The 19,323-nt window shown below is 36.9% G+C and overlaps 1 protein-coding gene across 9 annotated transcripts in view; it reads left to right on the forward strand.

Moving 5' to 3' along the window:
* Nucleotides 1-19,323, forward strand: part of nbeaa (neurobeachin a) — a 106,698-nt gene that overhangs the window by 32,074 nt on the left and 55,301 nt on the right. For all 9 annotated transcript variants that reach the window (XM_016673006.1, XM_016673004.1, XM_007554747.2 and 6 more), the window contains exons 3-8: nucleotides 2,866-2,966; nucleotides 7,067-7,162; nucleotides 7,851-7,972; nucleotides 12,764-12,890; nucleotides 13,719-13,838; nucleotides 14,720-14,866. In XM_016673006.1, coding sequence (XP_016528492.1) covers nucleotides 2,866-2,966; nucleotides 7,067-7,162; nucleotides 7,851-7,972; nucleotides 12,764-12,890; nucleotides 13,719-13,838; nucleotides 14,720-14,866 — 713 coding nt within the window. The remainder of the gene's footprint in view (nucleotides 1-2,865; nucleotides 2,967-7,066; nucleotides 7,163-7,850; nucleotides 7,973-12,763; nucleotides 12,891-13,718; nucleotides 13,839-14,719; nucleotides 14,867-19,323) is intronic.

Genomic DNA, 19,323 nt, shown 5'->3' on the forward strand with positions numbered 1-19,323 from the left:
ATATGTACAATATAAACTCACAAAATTTTATCAAAGAGCATCTCCTTAATAGCACTTTAGGTTGCATGATGGAACATTTTGAGAAACATCTCCAACATGAACTTCCTTGATATGAATCCTGAAAATGTCTGTGCAGGCGTTTGTCATATATTTTGTGGAGGAGCTCAGAACTCTATCATTCATAGTGTTTTGTGATTAAAACCCTCCCAAAGCTCCCAATGGTGTTTTAACCCAGCATGTCAAAGGTGTAAATTAGATATATCTGCTTACTTATTCATAAATTGGCAATAGACTTATTAAGTATTGCATTAGCTCTGTGTAAACAAAATAGCTCAGTCCGTGCAGAGAAGCGTCTGTTAATGTGCAATGTGTTCTCACACTTCTTTGTATTATTGCTTTATAGAGTTTAGTCACTGCTGTCATGTTTTAAAGTCGTCTTCTGCCAGAGTAATAATTTCACGCAGGGTAAAGGGATTTTCCCAGGAGTGCCTTTTAGAATAACAGAAAGAACACCTTTCTTCAGAAATGGATTTTTTCTGTATTTGTTTGACAAATAAAAACCAATAAGGCATTTTCAATAAGCAGCATACAGGATTTTATGACCATTTTCAAAGCCTGTTGAGTTAACCTTATTTGTTTGTGGGTAAACTTGGATAATACTTTCTTATAATAAAATTTTCCAGCGTGCTTTGTTTGAAATATATAAAACTTGCCTAGAATATTTTTTTCCATACCTACACTACAGAAACTTTACCCAGTCAGTCATCTCTTTGTGTTGTCATGTTGACCTTGGCTTTCCTTTAATAGCTTCTCAGCATGCTCGTCCCCTCACTTAGTGTCCATGTCCTCTCTGTCCTACCCACCGCGGCTGGATAATGGGTTTTATACCTTCACTGACTTATTAAAACTCACAGCAGAGGAGAGCATACAGCTGCATCAGTTTAATGCCAGTTCTCTCTGTTCTAACTTGGATTCTGGCTTTTTCCTGAAACTATTTAAAATGACCTATTTGGATTTATTGTACCAAAACTGGAGCTCAGGGGCGTAAATCTGGGACATTCTGAGTTGGATTTTGCTCTCATATCAAGCACCTAAGTGAGCTAGCCCTTTTCCTTTATTCCCAGTCGCTGGGCTCTGGTTAATGAATTATGGTGGTGAGACTCTTCATATCCACCAGGTGTAATAAGAAAGAGGAGACCTCTCTGAGCAGATCGTTTCACTTTGCAGAGGCGGAATGCTCTCTCTCTGCCATAGTGACACTGCTAATGTTGTTTGTGTGATGTGAAGGTCAATGATGCAGGGAGGTCATCTGGAAATACCTCAGTTTAGAGCCGATGTGCTAATGTCTACTAGCATACCTACAACAGGAAAATAATCAAGAGAGTTGTATTATATTAGGAATAGCAGTATAAGATCTTCTCATGCATCATGTATGTACATTTACTAATAAGGCAGCTACTGAAATTTTAAATAGAAAGTTTTAGGTTAAATAATTCCTCTGTATCTTTAAATTTTAAATCCTTTCCAGCATAAAACTGGCATGTTTTAGTAAATATTTGTGTTGAATATTCCATTTACTGTGAAGTCCACAATTATTCATACTCTCGCTGATTTAGGTTTTAAGTAATCTTTTACTTTGACCAACTTCTTTTCTCTTACTGAAAATAACATTATTATTATTTTTTTTAAATTTAGCCCAACTTGAATTGAATTATCTGTAGAGGAAGATAAATATTAGGATGATGGCGGTAATGATCCGTTCTAATCTCAAGGATTTGGACTTCATCATCAAAATACTATGTTAAAATGCAAAAAGTTGGTCAGCGACTACAAGAAAGATTTGTTTGCTGAACACCAGTAGAGTTTTTCCCCACTGATAATTAAAAAAAGGATATAAATAACTTTCTGCCTTTGTAATAAAATGTTGATAAAACCCAAACTCATCTAAAATTTGCTTCGTTTTATTATCATTTGAGAGATGCCTGTCTCATTTGCTTTCAGAAACACAATTTAAGCAAATAATTTTAAGTTTAAATGTGTCGGGAGTAATAATAATTTAGTTTTGCTGTAGATATAAAAAGTGTCCTTCATACTTTTTTTTATTTCAACCACTCGAGTAACAGAGACTCAGGTCAGTTTATTCCTGCACCTTTTCATGCTTTTCTGGATCACGTACCGATTTGTACCAGTCTTCGATATAATTTGTTTGTGCTTTGCCAATGAATGATTTAAAGTTATATTTTAAGACCTTATTTAATCCTACAAAGGAGTAGGTGGCTAAAATTTCTATGATGAGGTGAAGGGCTTTTATTTGTCATATTTCAAAAGAGTAATGCGGTCCAAACTGTAATCTGAACTGCAATCAGTTGAATTAGGTGTCAATAAAACCTTCGCAAAATGATATAGAATTAAATGAAATGACAGTTTGGAGCATATTATTACGATTAAATTGCCTGAGAATCTTATGAAAACATACAGAACCACCTAGATGAAGAATGTGAAACACAATGATAAAATAGACGGATAGAAAATGGAAACGGCAGGGGGTGAAAAGTTGACGAGTGGGTTCAAATAGATGTTTGAAACATTGAAGGGCTGATTTGACCCGGAGCTGTCGAACAGTGATGTGTCCTGCTTGCTATACGGTGGTGTAGCTGTTAGTATGTTGGCTTGACTCTCACTGAATGATAAATGAGTAAACTCTCGCTGTATGTGAACTGGCTGAGTGTTATGACCTCATCACACTTTATCAGAGAAAAGTCTGCACAGGGCCTTCCAGATACTGACTCAAAGATACGCTCATGAGAAAACATATCTTACCCTCTGTGCTTGTGTGTGTGTGTGTGTGTGTGTGTGTTTCCTCAGACCTCCTGGTGGATATGCTAGGAGTCCTGGCCAGTTACAGCATCACAGTCAAGGAGCTGAAGCTGCTCTTCAGTATGCTGAGAGGAGAGAATGGCATCTGGGTGAGTTGCTGCAGAACCAAACTTTGCATATTTGCTATTTTGTAGAAATTAATCATAGATATTTAATGGAATGTTTATTTTTTTCACAAGTCAACAATTTCATAATATCTCTGGAAGTCTTTTTTCTTTTTTTTTTTCTTAGCCAACATCTTTACAGCATTATTTAGACCTTTATTACTGCAGGATGTGGGTCTTTTGAAAACACTTAAACAATCTTACCTACAAAGCAAATCTAAATTTTGAATGCGGTTGCACTCATAAATCCTTAAAACTCTTTAAGATAGGGACACCCTGCAGGATTTGATCTGATAGATCACACCACACAATGCACACGCACACAGTGGACCGTTTGTCTTGCAAGTTAAGACTACATTTTTACCAACCCTGTTAAAACAGAAAAATACAGAAATGTGTAGTTAACAGAAGTAAAAGTGATGTCAATGATCTGATAAGATGTAGATGCCAGTTTTTAAATGAACTTGACAAATAATAACAACAATTATGTGACAATTGTGCGTAAATTTCATTTAATTATTTTTTTATTGTAATTGCAAACAGTGTGTGGTAATTGTGGTAATTGTTGGTGAGATCTGAACTGCTTGTGATATGAAACATTTTTAAATCTGGGGACTCCAAAAGGAGTTGTCACGTTGTTTGTTTTCTGAAATTTATGTAAGTGCCAATCCAGATGCTGAAAATCCTCTCGAGCATCAAAAAATGTTTTTAATTGCACCAGTTTTTCCCTTTTCAGGGTTTTAACCGTACTAGCTAGACCTAGAACAGATTTATATGCTTAATTCTTCTAAATACTTAGAAATGATAAGGCCCAGTTCCTTCTTTCAGCGTCAAATAAAATAAGTCAGTCAACATAAACTAATCAGGTAAAGTTGTGGTGGTGATGGGAAGTGAAGGACTAGAAATGAAGACATTTCAAAAATTCAATCTCAGTATTTTTTATAAAATGTTTTTTTATAATGATGACTTTATGCATATAATCGATTTACTCTTGGTTGTGTTGGGGAATTTGATTTTACTAATTCAAAACTAGTTAATTTATTGAAAAACCACTTCATTTTATTCTTAAATTGACTCTGACAATTGAATCCCCTCAGTTTTATTAGATGGAGCAGATTTGCCAAAAAAAAAATAACACAAAGTCTCTAAAATATTGCAATCTGCAGGACAGAGGCCTCAGCTTTTTAATGTCTTCTTTGTCAAAACACTACTTTATATGTTTTATTTCTTCAATTTATCTCCTTTTTTGTTTTTATTTATTTTCCTTTTTGATTTCTTTTGGCTTGAAATTAGATTTTCCTTTTATTTTACGAGCCTTGTATCCAACTACAATAGTGGTCGAAGCTAAATTTATTCCAAATGAGATTAATTATACGGCAGGAGTTTGTGGTGTCATTAGTCTGGGTGTCACTTAATGGGATTATTGTGCTAATAGACTTGAATAAAATAGAATGTGTTTGCTTGTGGTGTGTATCTGTTAGCATTGATTTGTGAGTGGATATAGAGACATGGGTAATTTGTTTATGTTTCAGGTATTTTTTTTTATTATTTTTTTTTTGCAGTGATGTTTTTTTTTCCTCTCTCTCTTGTAATTAACTTTATCAGTGCAGCGGAGAAGTGACTGTGTTATTGTCACTTTTTTTTTTCATTAAGAAGCTTGATGAAAAAAGCAGTGACGGCCCAATCAGGTGTGAAGGTGAAACAGTCACTGCAGTTCAATATACTCAGACTCTCTTTACATGTAGATACTATTTTCTGTTTCTAAACACAAGCCAGCTCTACTGGATTAAATGGTTTTGCTCAAGGGCACGCCTCTTTCCTTTTGACAGGTTGTTTAACCATTGCATCTCTTTCACAGAACTCTCTTTACAGTCGGCAGAGAAATTCAAAACTTTTCAGACATAAAGACAAAACGTTTCTTTCACTCTGGTGTTTTGCATGCTTTGAAAATAACTTGAATTCTACTTGTTTTGAACTTTCTGCACCTTGCACCTTTATGTTTTTAATCTTAAAATGCATTAGCTTGTCGTTTCGTATTTGTTATAGTTAGAGCTACTCTACAAATACGATTACTCCTGGTGCTGGTAACTAAAAGTGATTAGTTTAAGATCAGCTTGGCTTCCTGTTGTCGTAATCCAAACTGCTCCCTGTAGTTCACTGATTAGCTTAGCTTGCAGTCACTTGGTGTTCCCGTTTTAGAAAGGGTGCTTTAAAACTGAGCTGTTTAGAGATGATTTTATGAGATGAAAGTCCATGTGAAAAGTGCCGGCGAAGGACTTTTAGGTCTCTGTATATTTACAGATTTCCTGTAAAAGTAGAAGTAATCCCGGTTGCCCTCCCATCTCTCTTTCCAAAAATCCTCTTGTCTATTTTAGTGATTCCACCTCTGATCAGCCACTATTCTGAACATGTTTTCTAGCAATTTGCAAACTCTGAAACACCAGTAGAACAAGGTACACAGTTAATTGTTGTCCTTGTTGAGTCAAGGCAGGTCATTCACAAACATTGAAATATCCTGCATAATTCAATGCAAACTTAAAATCCTCTTCCTCCGTTCCTTACTGCCTGTAAGGTTAGTAGATCTGTGAATGAGTCACTAACTTCAGATGCACATCAGTGAATTAGAATATCATCAAATATTTAATTTGTTTTACAGATTTTAATCCAAAGGTTGAACTCATGTAAATTCATTACACTCAGTCAGGTGCATCTAAAGTGTCTTCGTTCTGTTGATTTTGACGAATTTGGCTTAAAACTAATGAAAACCCGAAATACTGCAACTTAGAAAATTTGAATTATTAAATTGGATAAATTTGAAATTTTGATACAGAAATATATCAAAAGCTTATCAGGTTTGTTGCTTAACAAAAGGTCATGTCTAAATAAGTTCCTGGTTTACAGAGGTGTGTATCCAAACACATATATTGAAAATTGAGTAGAAGGAAAAAATGCAGTAGAAAATACACAGGCAAGAGAGACAACAGTTTTGAGAGGACCGTGACTCATTCTAAAGGTTGGGGGAGATTCACAAGGCATGGGCTGCCGCTGAAGCCAACACACACAAACGTATACAGGGAATAGCGGCAAAGGTCGCATTCCTTGTGTTAAGCCATTCCTAATCTAGAGGCGGCATTAGAGGTGTTTTATGTAGGTCAAGGAGAAAAAGGACCGTAATATATGTTGGATGTTTACTGAGAATTATTGGGATCTGAGGCAACAGAACAGTAAAGCTACAGGTTGGTTGCCTCTGTATCACACTGTATCGAGAACGGACACACTCATATCAACATTTAAGCTGATACCAATATCTGATATTAATATTACTGCTACGGCTGATAACCGATATTCACCTATATTATATAGATTTCACTACATTTTCAAAACAGTAACAAAAAAACAACCACAACGCTGACTTCCACTTCTCTACTTCAGTTAAACTTCCCACAATCTAGTCATGATATCGGTCTCGCGTTATTTTATTTTTTATTACTGAAAGTGACTTTTAGATGTCTTTTTATTAGCTGTGAGCCATCATCGTTTAAACTAACAGAGCTAAACAGTTTAAATACATCACTGTGTGTAATAAATCACACAATTACCAAAAGTACATTTTCAATTATATTCTAAGCTACTGAGTTCCACCTGTAATGCCTTTTTGCTTCCTCATTAATCGATCCTTTGGTGAAGCTCATGCACAACCACCATCAGCCACCTCTGTTGTCTGACCAGTGGTCCATACCCTCAGCCATTTCACGGTACCTCTGCTGTCCAAAAGCTATTGTCAGCCCATCCACTTTGCCCCTGTTTCCCCGTCCATTCCAATTCCTCCTCCCTCAGCAGTCCTCTCTGGGGACAGATCGATTAAGGGGCGCCATGGTATTGAGGGGTTGTTATCGGGGGAGGGAGCCGGTGATTGAAGACTTATTGATCTGGGATGGTTGTGGTAGAGCTGTGAAACCACAGAGTGGTTTTTCTTTTTTTCCTCTTTTTTTTTTAAACATTTTTTTTAAGTCTTTCTGTACTGTATCTCTGATGCACAGCATTTTTCATGTAATAACGACTTACTTTCTCGTCTCCTCTCCTAGCCAAGACATGCTGTCAAGCTGTTGTCTGTGCTGAACCAGATGCCTCAGAGGCACGGTCCCGACACCTTCTTCAACTTCCCTGGACGCAGTGCAGCGGTAGGACGCATACAAATTCTTTCTGCCCCTACACAGCTAAAAAGTAGTTCCCCCAATTTATGTGTAACATCAGCATGTTTGCAGTTGTTTTATTCCACCAAAAGTAGATGATGAATATCCAATAATAATACTAAAGGCATGGTGGAAATTAAAAATTGTACATGACCCTATTTAAATAGGCCGTTCCATAATGTACATTTTTTTTCTCTCATTGATCCAGTCTTAGTTTAGTTGACGTAGCTGTTGCCTTCAACTCTGTACTGATGAAGAATAAAACCCTTCTTCAGTTTTACCTTTTTAGCAGACAACTACAATTAAATGCAGGTTTGACCACTCGGTCAAAAATGCATATACTTCTATATATTTCTACCAAAATTAATTAATCAGACTCATTATCAATAATATCAGGTCTGTACCAAAGATAACTGATTCATTTAAAGGTGTATATGTTAATGTGACCAGATTTTGGCCCCATTTTTGTTCTTTTGTTTACCTTTTTTCCTCATATGCCTTTGTCTTTGTCTCTATTATTTTTTTCAGGGTATATTTTATATTAAAGGGGAAAAAAATACATTTATTTATTATGGTTTAGTTTTTATTTTATTTATTTTTTTTACATCTCATAGAGACAGCCTTTCAACAGGCGCCTGTAGTTGATGTAAACTCTGATGTGCTTATTCCCCACCAGGCTATAGCATTGCCACCAATTGCCAAGTGGCCGTACCAAAACGGATTTACCATCAACACTTGGTTCAGACAAGATCCACTCAACAACATCAATGTGGACAAAGACAAACCATACCTCTACTGGTGAGTTTAGCACCCTGTACTTGGACTGGAGCTAACGGAAATCTTTTATTTACTTGGCAAAAAAAAAAAAAAGAAATATTTGAAAATGAATGGTTTTAAAAATCTAAATTTTACTCTTGCCTCTTTTTTAGTAGGCTCATAGTATTACATCATTGTTTTTTCTAACATATCTACAAATGAGCTTGCTTGCAATGAAAGTTCAAAGAACATTTATGCTTGTATTATATTTTCTGCGATTGTCCTTTTACAATCTCAGATAATTGATTTTCTACAATCCTCTATGCTCATAAGAAAAAAACTGCTTTAAGTGATGACTCTTTTTGCACTAACTGGCCTCTGTTGTTGAGGATTCAAGCATCAAATAATGAAAAAGCCTGCAGCTGAATGAAGAAGCTGGATCGGTTATTGTGTCCAATCTGAAAGAAGGTTTGCTGAGGGAAAGATGCTGCACAAAGCAGAAATTGTCTGATTTCTTCACATCATCAAAAGTAGTCGACATATTTTAGTTCAGTTCATTCTTGCTCTTCAACAAAAGATGAGAGTATTGCAAATAGAGATACTGGCTTCACTTGGAGCCAGAAAAAGACTAGAAAGCCTAAGAACTCTGTTGCAGTGATTATTTTGACTTGTAGAGATCATTAAGTGCAACTTCTAATTCATTGTCTTCCATTTTCCTATCTCACTACTAATGAACTACAACTGAAGAAAGCCTGAGTTTGAACATCCAACCTGTTTGATCTCATTTGTCATATAGCAACTAAAAACAGCATGAAATAAATTGTTGAAAAAAGTCAAGTCAAGCTCAAAACCCAAAACAATACTTTTATATCTTTGATAGAATTTCTACCTTTACCTGAAAGATGCTTTTGCAGGGATTCACAAGTTGTCTAATCAAGCCATTTATAATTTGATATCATTACTTAACCCAGCTCTTTATGACTTCCTAATGAACGCGAATAGATTTGTTTAAAATTTATGCAAAAAACTTTCATTTCTGACTGGCTTAGTTCAGAAATGATCTAGTTTAATAGCCACTATACCAAGGACCGTTACCACTAACAGACTTCTGTTAGTGTTGAACTAACTTCTTTCTTTGTGCATTTCGTTTCATTCTGTTGCAGTTTGGAGGACAATGATTAAATATGAATAAATTCTCAGACAGTTGGGGACAATTTTAGACAATTGAAAAGCTTCAATTTAACTATATAGCACCAATTTTACAACAAATGTGGTCTCAACACATTTCATTGCAAAATAAAAATAGAAATACTCAAACATAAAGAAGTCAAAAAGATAAAGTTTCTTGCATGTTTTTCCTAAATTTATATGAAGCTTCTTAAACTTTTTATTGGGCTAATAAAGTTGCTTGGGCTTGCATCACATGAACTTTTGGTCACTCTGAATAAATTTGAATTGTGTCATATTTTGTCTTATAACAGCATTTTGATTTGTTGCATGTCTTTTGTTTTCTGTGATAGACCAAAGCAAAATTGTGCATAATTGTGAAGCAGAAGAAAAAACAAATTGGCCTCTAAAATAAAACCTCTGTAACGTTGATGTTTGTGGTTGCAATATGACAAAATGAGACAAAGTTCAAGGAGTATGGAAACATTTGCAAGGCACTGCATTGACCTAATGGTAATTTTGTCTCAGTAGGTATAAAACATATTTCAAACATGTTCAGGTATTTCTGCAGTGGGATACATGTTTTATTTAGTTTTTGTCTGCTGTTTATGTGACGTATCAGCATGATCCTGTCAGTTTATTTTACACTATGAGACCTGGTGAAGTATCTATGATAAGTATAATATATCTGTAAAAAAAATTAACAGGTACCTGAATTAGGGGCGGAGAAATAATCTGATGGTTGTGGATTTTATTTGGATCCAAAAAATACAATTTGAGAATCATGGCAGATTATGATAAAACTGAGCCACAATGGTTTGCTAATGTTGTGCAACGTGATAACTTAGCAGAAATTAAAAAAATAAAAAAATAAAAAAATCATTGCAACCAACTAAAAGGAAAGTTTTAGAATATAATAGAACAAAATAGCCCTATATCATTAGTTACAAACTGTACAGTAATATTGGTGAGCAACTTACTCAATGATCTACAACGCTGATATATGTAGTAAGAAACAAACATTTCAGATGACAAGGGAGATAACATAAATCTGTGATGGTGAATTTTTTATGCTAATCCAGTATGTTCATTAGCTGACAAAACGTATAAATCTTTGCTTTGAACATTATGTGTGTTTGCAGTAATTGCAATTAGCATCTCTGCTGAATTTTTGGATAAGACTGAACATTTTCTGGAAAGCTCCTCTCTAATCTATTAGCATTAGATTGAGTATTAGCTCAGATTCTCCATGTGAGCTGACAGGTAGGTATATTTCTTGATGTGTTAGACTTAAATAATTTTCACAATACAATCTAGGGTGAAACATGAATAGAAGATCTTATATATGAAGCTCAACCAGTTTGTGTTTCTGAAGCAGAATGCTTGGATTTAAGGTCTCCAAATTGTGACACTTGAGTGAGATAACGGTATGTCATAAATAGTGAGGTAATAATTAAATAGATTATTGATTTGGAACAAAACTTTAAATGTCAAGACACTCCGTGTTGAGTGTACGGTTTGTCGATTGGTTCTGGCTACTGTGCAGTTATGGACTCCGCTCGCCTCACTGTTGGTGTTGTAAGAGCAAGATGTTAGCCAGTGTAAAGCTTCATTAGTTTTGACCTTTTATTTAATTGAGCTTCTTTTCTGGACATCTACCCTCCTCCTCTTGTATCTGTGATGCTAACTAGCAGCATCCTCATTCACCGAAACCCTCCACAGAAAAGTCAATTGCCCGTTACCACCGAGAAACTAAAGAAAATGAACCAGGAGGTTCCTGAAGGAAGGATACCATCGCAGAGATGAGCTCTAATCATGTAAAGTGTTAGGATGTAATCCTGTTTCCTTAGTAACCGTTTGTCAGGTTGTCATGGCAAGCACTGAGTGAGAGAGGGAGGACGTCCTCCTCTGTTCTGGCCCGGGTCTTATCATCCTCCCCCAGATGCAGCTGCTACTCAAGCAGCATGTTTGACAGCGGCCCATGCAGCTGCATGACGACCACGATAACGCACTTTAACGCGCTCCTAATGCATACCGGGGATTCGCTCGAGAGGGATTTATATTTGCTCTCCGGCTTTGCTGCGCGTGTGATCCTTCTGGGCCTATTTTAGGAGAGGAATGTGTCTTAGCTGTGAAACTGCGCTGTACGTGGATGTAACGAGAGTGGGAAGATAAATATTACGGGGGACAAATGAAGGGAAAAGGGATTAGTAACGTTAACAAATTGTAATCTGCGACCCATGGTGCTCTTGCAAGAAAAAGAAAAAGTTTGGAAAATCAGTTGTCTGTCACTGGCTTAAAAAAATAAGATGTGCGGATGGTGTTGGTCCTAAATATTTGTTTCCCCTCTTAAAAATGTTTGTTCTGATTTTTGCTTTGTTGCACTTTAATGTTTCATATCATATCAAACTAAATGGATAAAGATAAAAAAAAAAGTAGTTGCCGTCTAAAACTAAGAACTGTCTTGGTGGTAACCACTGCAACATCTTTCTCTTCTAATTCTAAATTCAGATGAAATAATCTGAAAAGCCTTGGTTTAAATTTTTTGGAAACTTGTTTTTCTGCTCATGCAGGAAAACATCTTGTTGCCACTTTTCAACCTGTCCCCGATTACGGAGACGATATTTAGTTAGACGCCTCACCCAGCTGTTTAGAACCGTTAAGTCACACTTCACTGCACTCTGTGCTTTGGTCAGCTGGACATCTTTATCTACAAGCAGACATATCCAGTGGAGCAATTTAATATATAAATCAATACCTGGACCGTGAACATCATACCTGTCAACTTTCATCCTGTAAACCGTGTTTACAACCTGCACTCGTATAGATGCTTCATCCGTATGTTCTAAGCTGAGCAAAAAGCCTCGTTAGTTAGCTTGATGTTTGTCGTCTCCTCTTTGGTAGTATTGTGTATTAGTCTTGTTTATGTGAACACCTCCCTCTTCAAGATATTGGGAAATTTTTAATAACTAGCAATGAGTATTGTACGTCCCCGTGGAGACTCTTTGGACCACTACTGCTTGCTGAATTTGTTGTGATTCTGTCACACCGGAGGGTTTCTTATCATTTCTTTCTTGGTGTATCTTTGGTAGGCTCGGCGTTTTAGGGGAAAGTTCCCCTTCACGTTTTCTCCACTTGTGGATTATGGCTTGCACTGTAATTTGCTGGAGTTCCAAAATCTTTTGAACCCTTTTAACGACTGACAGCCGTCAGTGTCTTTGTTTCTGATTTGTTTTTAAATTTCTTTAGATTGGGGCACATGTTTTGTTTTTATTTTTATTTGAGATATTTTGGCCTAGGCAGGTTCTATTCTGTGGGTGTAGCTGGTGAAATTAAACCAAACAATGCGTGTAATGAGTTAATTCATGAATTTACGTGTACAACTTTTTATTAAAATATTTATTTCCAATTTAGTCATAGCTTAATTGGTTATATATTATTTAGATTGTCTAAAGATAAGCGAAAACAGAATAAATCTTTAAGGAAACAATTCCTTTCCACAGCATTGCATATAATACATAAATTCTAGAAATTCATACACATTCATTGTATATTTTATTTGAAATGTTTTCAGTTTCTTGCTTTTTTTCCCCCCCAACTTTCTCTTTTTTGTTGAACTTAAAACAACAAAAAAGACAAAAATTAATCTCTCTGATTTCTCCACAGTTTTCGCACGAGTAAAGGAATCGGCTACTCTGCTCACTTTGTGGGAAACTGTCTCATTGTGACATCCCTGAAGTCCAAAGGAAAAGGCTTCCAGCACTGTGTAAAATACGATTTCCAGCCACGTAAGGTAAGGAAACACGCAGTCTGGAAATCCTGTGCCACTTGTTCGATTAGGCAGCGGCAGGAGTGCACCGCTGCTCTCTCTCCCTCCCATCTCTCTCTGCACTCGCTGCGAATGTTGATAAGCCTTGATAAGGTCTGTCAATTAAGGCCCTCTCTGCCATGCTGTCAGCAGTTTGCTGCTGTCTTAAACACAAACACCCACACAAAGTCCTTGCGTGTGCACGGAAACAAGCGCACATTCAGTTGATGAGATGGCCTTCTGCAGGATTTGCTGACCCAATGGATTCCCGGCGCAGCCTAACAAAGTTCCCAGTGGTTCCAGTTGATCAATTTGTATGTCACCATCGTTTGTCAGGCTGGTGCATGGGTTAATGTTGATGTGTGTGCTGGGGAGGGGGGAATGTTTGCATGGACATTTGCTCCCTCATTAACCTGGCAGAATTTTAGCCCCACTTGCTGAAAGAATTGAACAAATTGTAGTCATTTTTAACAGGTCCTAGTCACAGACATGCTTTGGTATGAGGATTTCAGCAGTAAGGTTCCTTACTGCTGAAAAAGACAGAAATGAGCACACAGGACAAAAAGCAAACGCAGAGCAATGACTAATGGGGTTATTTCTGTGTTTTCCAGGTTAGACGAGCATGGAAAAGAAAATAGTTTGGAAAATACTAGTATTTCCAGACAATATTTAGTATCTTGTGTTCTTTCTAATATATCACTCAAATTGGAGTGAATAAATGCCTCCTAAATGAGGACCAGATATCATTAAGTGATATTTCACAGCCCTCTTGCAAAACACACTAACTGTTTCATGTGTTATTTTTTTTTTCAGTGGTACATGATCAGCATCGTCCATATCTATAATCGCTGGAGAAACTCAGAGATCCGCTGCTATGTCAACGGCCAGCTGGTCTCCTACGGCGACATGGCATGGCATGTCAACACTAATGATGTAAGTACACGGTTAATTTTGTTTAATATCATAGAACACACTTTTGCATGACTAGATTTCTTTTAATAGCAGCCAAAGAAACAGTCTTACACAAATTATCTTTAACTTTCAAAGAAGTGCCTCTGATAAATCTCTGATAAAGCTCTGAAATCGAGTATTGGTTTGGCTTTACTTCAAGCTTTCCCTCATGTTGTGATCTTGGCAAACATTTGAGGTGTGCCCTCTGCGCTTGCCAGCTGCAGGAGAGTTGCCCTTGGGCTCTTTTCCAGCCCAACTCGCCCAAACTCCAACTTCCAACTTTTCCATTTAGCAGGGGACAGGTAGCCTGACCTCTCTGTGACCCTTCATGCTTCCTTCCTCGGAGGTTTTCAACTTTTGCTGCTGTAACCGTAGGGGTGGAGAACACACATTTCCTGGCCTTGAGGCAAAGTGTTTTAGTTTGTGCACAAGGTTTGTGCAGCTCATCAAAAAAAACAAAAAAAAACAAAAACACTCCAGGGAGGTGAAGGAACAGGTCTCAAAATGCACTGATCCTATCAGTGTGTTTTCTCTTGAAGGCTGGAGATAAAACGTATGTCATCATTTTTAAACAGCGGAGCAGGACAGATCTCATTGTGATAAGGGGTATTAAAAGGATGTAGCTGCTGAGAGGCGAGTGGACCGAAGAAGAACACATAGAAGAAGGTGATAGTGAAGTTGGTGGAGAAGAGATTAAAAACCAACAGCCATCACAAGTTCTCCTGTTTTCCTCCATCCTCCAGATAGCTAAGGCCCTTTCAGTGAAAATGAAAAATGTATAAGATGCAAGAAAAAAACCTGACACTGCACCTTGATGTTATTAAATACATTATGGTTAAATTGCTTCTCTTTTTTTTTTCCAGAGCTATGACAAGTGCTTTCTGGGTTCATCAGAGACGGCAGACGCAAACAGAGTCTTCTGTGGCCAGCTTGGAGCCATCTATGTTTTCAGTGAAGCTCTCAACCCGGCTCAGATCTTCGCCATTCATCAGCTCGGTCCAGGTTATAAGGTACATTGATGCAACCAATCACACTGAATCAGTTGTGAGGCACATATGCCAGATGTCTTTTGATTCTGATGTTGTTACTGACCATCTAACACTGAATCTGCTGTTGGGGATCTTTAGTATTTATTTATTAATTGATAGGAATTTAGTTATTATTAAGAAATAGGCGATAGTGAGAATAGAAACTGCAAGTTTGTGAACTTGTGATACCCTTTTAATTTAATTGTCTGGGTAATTGACCTATTCAGCATTATTATGTTGTAATTTTTCTTTGCGTAAAGCTGCATAAATACACATAAAAGCCTAAATATACACCATCTATAAACACAAGAACATATCTATTGTGTGATGGTCTGCATCCTTAAAAAGAGAAGAATCAGGAAGAAAGAAAGGCAGAACATTAGGCTCTACAAGTAAAAGTACCACAAAGCAACAGAGAAAAACAAATGTAAATGCTCATAAAGTTTTTTACTGCGATGTCTTCACAATATTGTGCAGTCACAGTTCAGGATGGTATGGAAAAGCCTACTTTCACATTAGTTCCACTGCATGAACTTGATTTGCTAACATTTTGCATCACTTTAATGTTAACCTAGTCAAATCAATTCTCACTTCTCAAAAAATATGAGTGTAACAAAAAATAATAATTTATAGAGTGGAATAAGTTTGTGCACTGCCATTATTTTTCTTTGTTGTCCTGCTTAAACCTAAGACATTTAGTTAGGGAACATTTTGGGTGATGAAAAGAGCAGACTGAAGCCTAATTTGTAAAGCTTATCATTGAGAGTAATTTAAATAGCTCTTAGAAAGAATTTTATCAGTCTTTGCAGGGTATAAAAATGTTTTACTATTTTCAAAACTACTGCTAACATCCAACTTTGACCATCTAAGAACTTTCATCTTGAAAGCTGGCAGCAAGATGCTAAAAGAACTCCCAAAACTCTTATGTGTTATCTTGCAGCTGCTGATGTGAGAATGCACAACTGCGTAATCAGAGAGAACCCACAGAGTAGAGGTTCCTAACTTTCTTGTCACCTAAGCAACATGAATGAAAATTCTGCTAAGATCTACTCCTTAATTAGAAAAACTGAGATTGTCTTTTAAGTGCAATCAAATAATTTTTGATACACATGGATTTTCACACATTATGGGGAAAAAATATAGCATCCGAGCTTTTTACACTGTTTGATGCAGAGAACCGTGAGCTCAAAAAATCGTATTCCAGGCCTTTTTGGCCTGGCTATCGGGGAAAGATGAGAGACCAGAGCATCTCGCCAGCTGTCTTCTCCTTGTTTTGGCAGACTTGCCTCAAGCTGCTTTCAGCCTTTACTTGAAGGTGTCCAGACCTGTCAAGATTTCAGCACCAGGAGACTGCATCCGTACAAAGCTGTGGATGTGCAACAAGCTGCTGGAATTACAGCATATCCTCAGAACATGTATAAAAAATAATCATACGATATTTCTTTACTTACTATTGACTAATGGAGCAGTAAATAAATTGTAATAACTTGAATTATTGTCAGCATTAGTGATGTAAACCTTACAAACATATTTACTTAAGTTACAGGTTGTTGTTATTATTATTATTGGTTGGTAGATGAACAGTGTTTTAATAAAAGAAAAATCCTGCTTCCTGCTTTATAGTAAACAAATATGCAAATAACATGCATGTATGCATGCCCCATGTTTTAGTATATAGTCATATTACTATCCTAGCACAGCTAATGTGTTGAGTAATGGTGCAAAAGGTAACATGAAGGCTGCTAGCATAATGCTAATTGAAAATAAATGGAAGATCCAATTCATTGCTAATGCTTAGCATTGGTCTCAATATAGACATTACAAGCAAATACTAACTAACCATAGTGAAATAACCAGACATATATTTTCCTGACGGAAGAAATAGCTGTTTTTATTTTAAGTGCCAGTTTTTAGCTTTTACACGCTAACTGCGCTTCTACGGCAAGACCATTAGGTCAAAGTTGTTTCACAACCAGCAGTTGTACGTAGTTAAAACTGAATTTAACCAGACTTTGAACTCACTCTTCTGAGAGAACGTAAAGCAGAGGATATCATTATATCATGCTATTAAATCATTTATTATATAATTTAACATGTACCTGACAAGGACGTCTCCACATAGCCAACCTCTACTACAAGACCAGAAATGTGAAATTGCTGGAGATGTGTGGGAAATATGATAGAACTGTTCTAAAGTACTGGTCGGTCGTATTTTTTCAGTATTCTTTCAGTAACTCCTTTGCCTTTTTGTCTCAGCTTTTGCTTTAACATTTGTGCTCTTTTTTTGTATTTTGTTTTAACAATGCCTTAACGTTTTTTTTGTGCTCTGACTTCTTTATGCATTGGCTTTTGAATTCTTTTATGCATGTTTTCAGGACGTTTTTACTAAAGTAAATTTTTATCAGTCATCTGACAGCAGTGAGTATGTCCCAGATCACTTGAAAGGTGGCACAGATTTAGATGGCTTACAGATTATGCAATGAACTTGAGCCTCTGCCTCCAATAGAGACTGTCAGTTATACTAGAGTTGCACAATTTACCTTCTCTGTCTGATCTAACACATTATGGGTAAGGATATCCTATAGACTAGATCCCTCATATGCTCCTCCTAATGATTACATGCTCATCCTCTTGTTTTTTTTTTTTTTTTTTACTCTATGAATACTGATTTTGCACTCTGTCACAGCCCAGAGCTTCCCGAGGCTGATCAGTTAGATGATTGCCTCTCTGCGTGGTGCAGAATGGCCTTCTCAGATGCCCAGAAGAGACCATTAAATGGCTCGGTTGTTTCAAAGACGCAGGGCCTCCGTGCTGGTACAGTAATGATGAGTGCGTGGGTTTTTTTTCCCCAACTGGTTCAAGAATGATAACAGTGAGACTCAGTTTGTGTCGCCTAGTTTCCTTTCTTAATGTAGGCCACTTATTGTTATCTTGGTTCAACACAAATGATGCATGTTTATGACAAGGTGCTCTTTACGTGTCGCTTAGTTCATCTTCAGGAGAGCTGGATCTTCAAAGTACAGCGTGTAACCCTCGCAGCTGTACTGTATGTATCCTCTTGGCCTCGGCCGTTGACAGTGTTACTGCTCAGTAATGAGCAGCCAGACAGACAGTTTGCTCTGCTGAACAAGCCTTCAGCTCAGCGAGGAGGCCCGTGGTCTTCAAATTTGTGGCGGCTTATGATGGCCGACACACTATGTTGAGCTGAATGTCTGCGTGTGCAGTTTAAGGCCCCCACGCTCCACTAATGACACAAGAAAATGGAGCATAACATCTTGTTTTCCTGTGTGGGCTATAGCTAAAGGAAAGCTCCTGAGCTGTTCTATCTTTTTCTCTGTGTTTATGAAATCGTGTGTGTGGGTTTGTTTGGTTTGTGCTCCGCAACTCGTGTTGTTGAAAGCGCCGCTGGTTGCTGTCTTCATCAAGACTCCAGATGTTCTCACTAAAGCAGCGCCAACAATCTGGCCACTGTATGATTACTGAAGCCATCCAGTCTGTGTGTATACCTATATTATATTTATATGAGTTCAGATGTTTTGTTGCATTTAGACATTGAGTGACACTGACTTTTCAAACAACAGAGCTGTAAACAAGGGAATATGTAGGCGCAGCTGGAATTGCTCAGCAACAGGTTGGGGAGGGGGCAGTATGTTAGATAGAAATGGTAAAAGTGGGGATGAAGAGCAAGTAAAATAAATACTTAAAAATGCTTCCAGAAAAAACAACAACAATATTTTACATATACCAACAACATTTATAGTGGCAGAGTTTGTGTATGTGGATCACATTCTTAGCAATTATGCAGCAAAATATATTTTTTAGTTACACAGATTAAAAACAACCTACAATGTGTAAAACCTGGTCATTATCCTACGAAAAAACTATTTGTTCAATCAAAATTCTGCAGATGTAATCAATATTTTAATGAATTAAGCTTGCATATAACCTAAACCAGGCAGACAAGAACAGAACAATGATTTATTTTTTTTTATTCTTGAAGGCCTGGTTTGGTCTTTATTAGCGCCTGGTTCTAGACAGCTTTTTTCTTGTGTGGTGTTCATCAGCTCTTGTGTGATTGGTCAGAAATGTTAAGTGGGTGTGGTTCTGACACAGACAAATGCTGCAGTAGTCTATAAGGACTTCTAGAAAGTATGAAAGGTTCTAGCCAGAAAGAACCTTTTTTCTTGTTCTTGCTAACTCAATTAAAATAATTATTGGTCTCATCTCTAAAAATCCGTATCTATGCTGTACACAATTAGTAAAATTATTCTTGACATTTTTGATGTCTTCCTGTTCTTTATCATGTTGCGGTTATCAAAATATTTGAAATTTGGCACAAAACGTATTTAGATGCATTTCAGTTGGTCCTGACAAAGTTTCATGAAAAACGTCTCCTGTCTTGCAAACCTGGCACTTTTCTTTGAGTAAGATGGTTTTAT

The sequence above is a fragment of the Poecilia formosa genome, unplaced genomic scaffold (genome assembly GCF_000485575.1).
Source record: "Poecilia formosa unplaced genomic scaffold, Poecilia_formosa-5.1.2 Scaffold3, whole genome shotgun sequence".
Lineage (NCBI taxonomy): Eukaryota > Metazoa > Chordata > Actinopteri > Cyprinodontiformes > Poeciliidae > Poecilia > Poecilia formosa.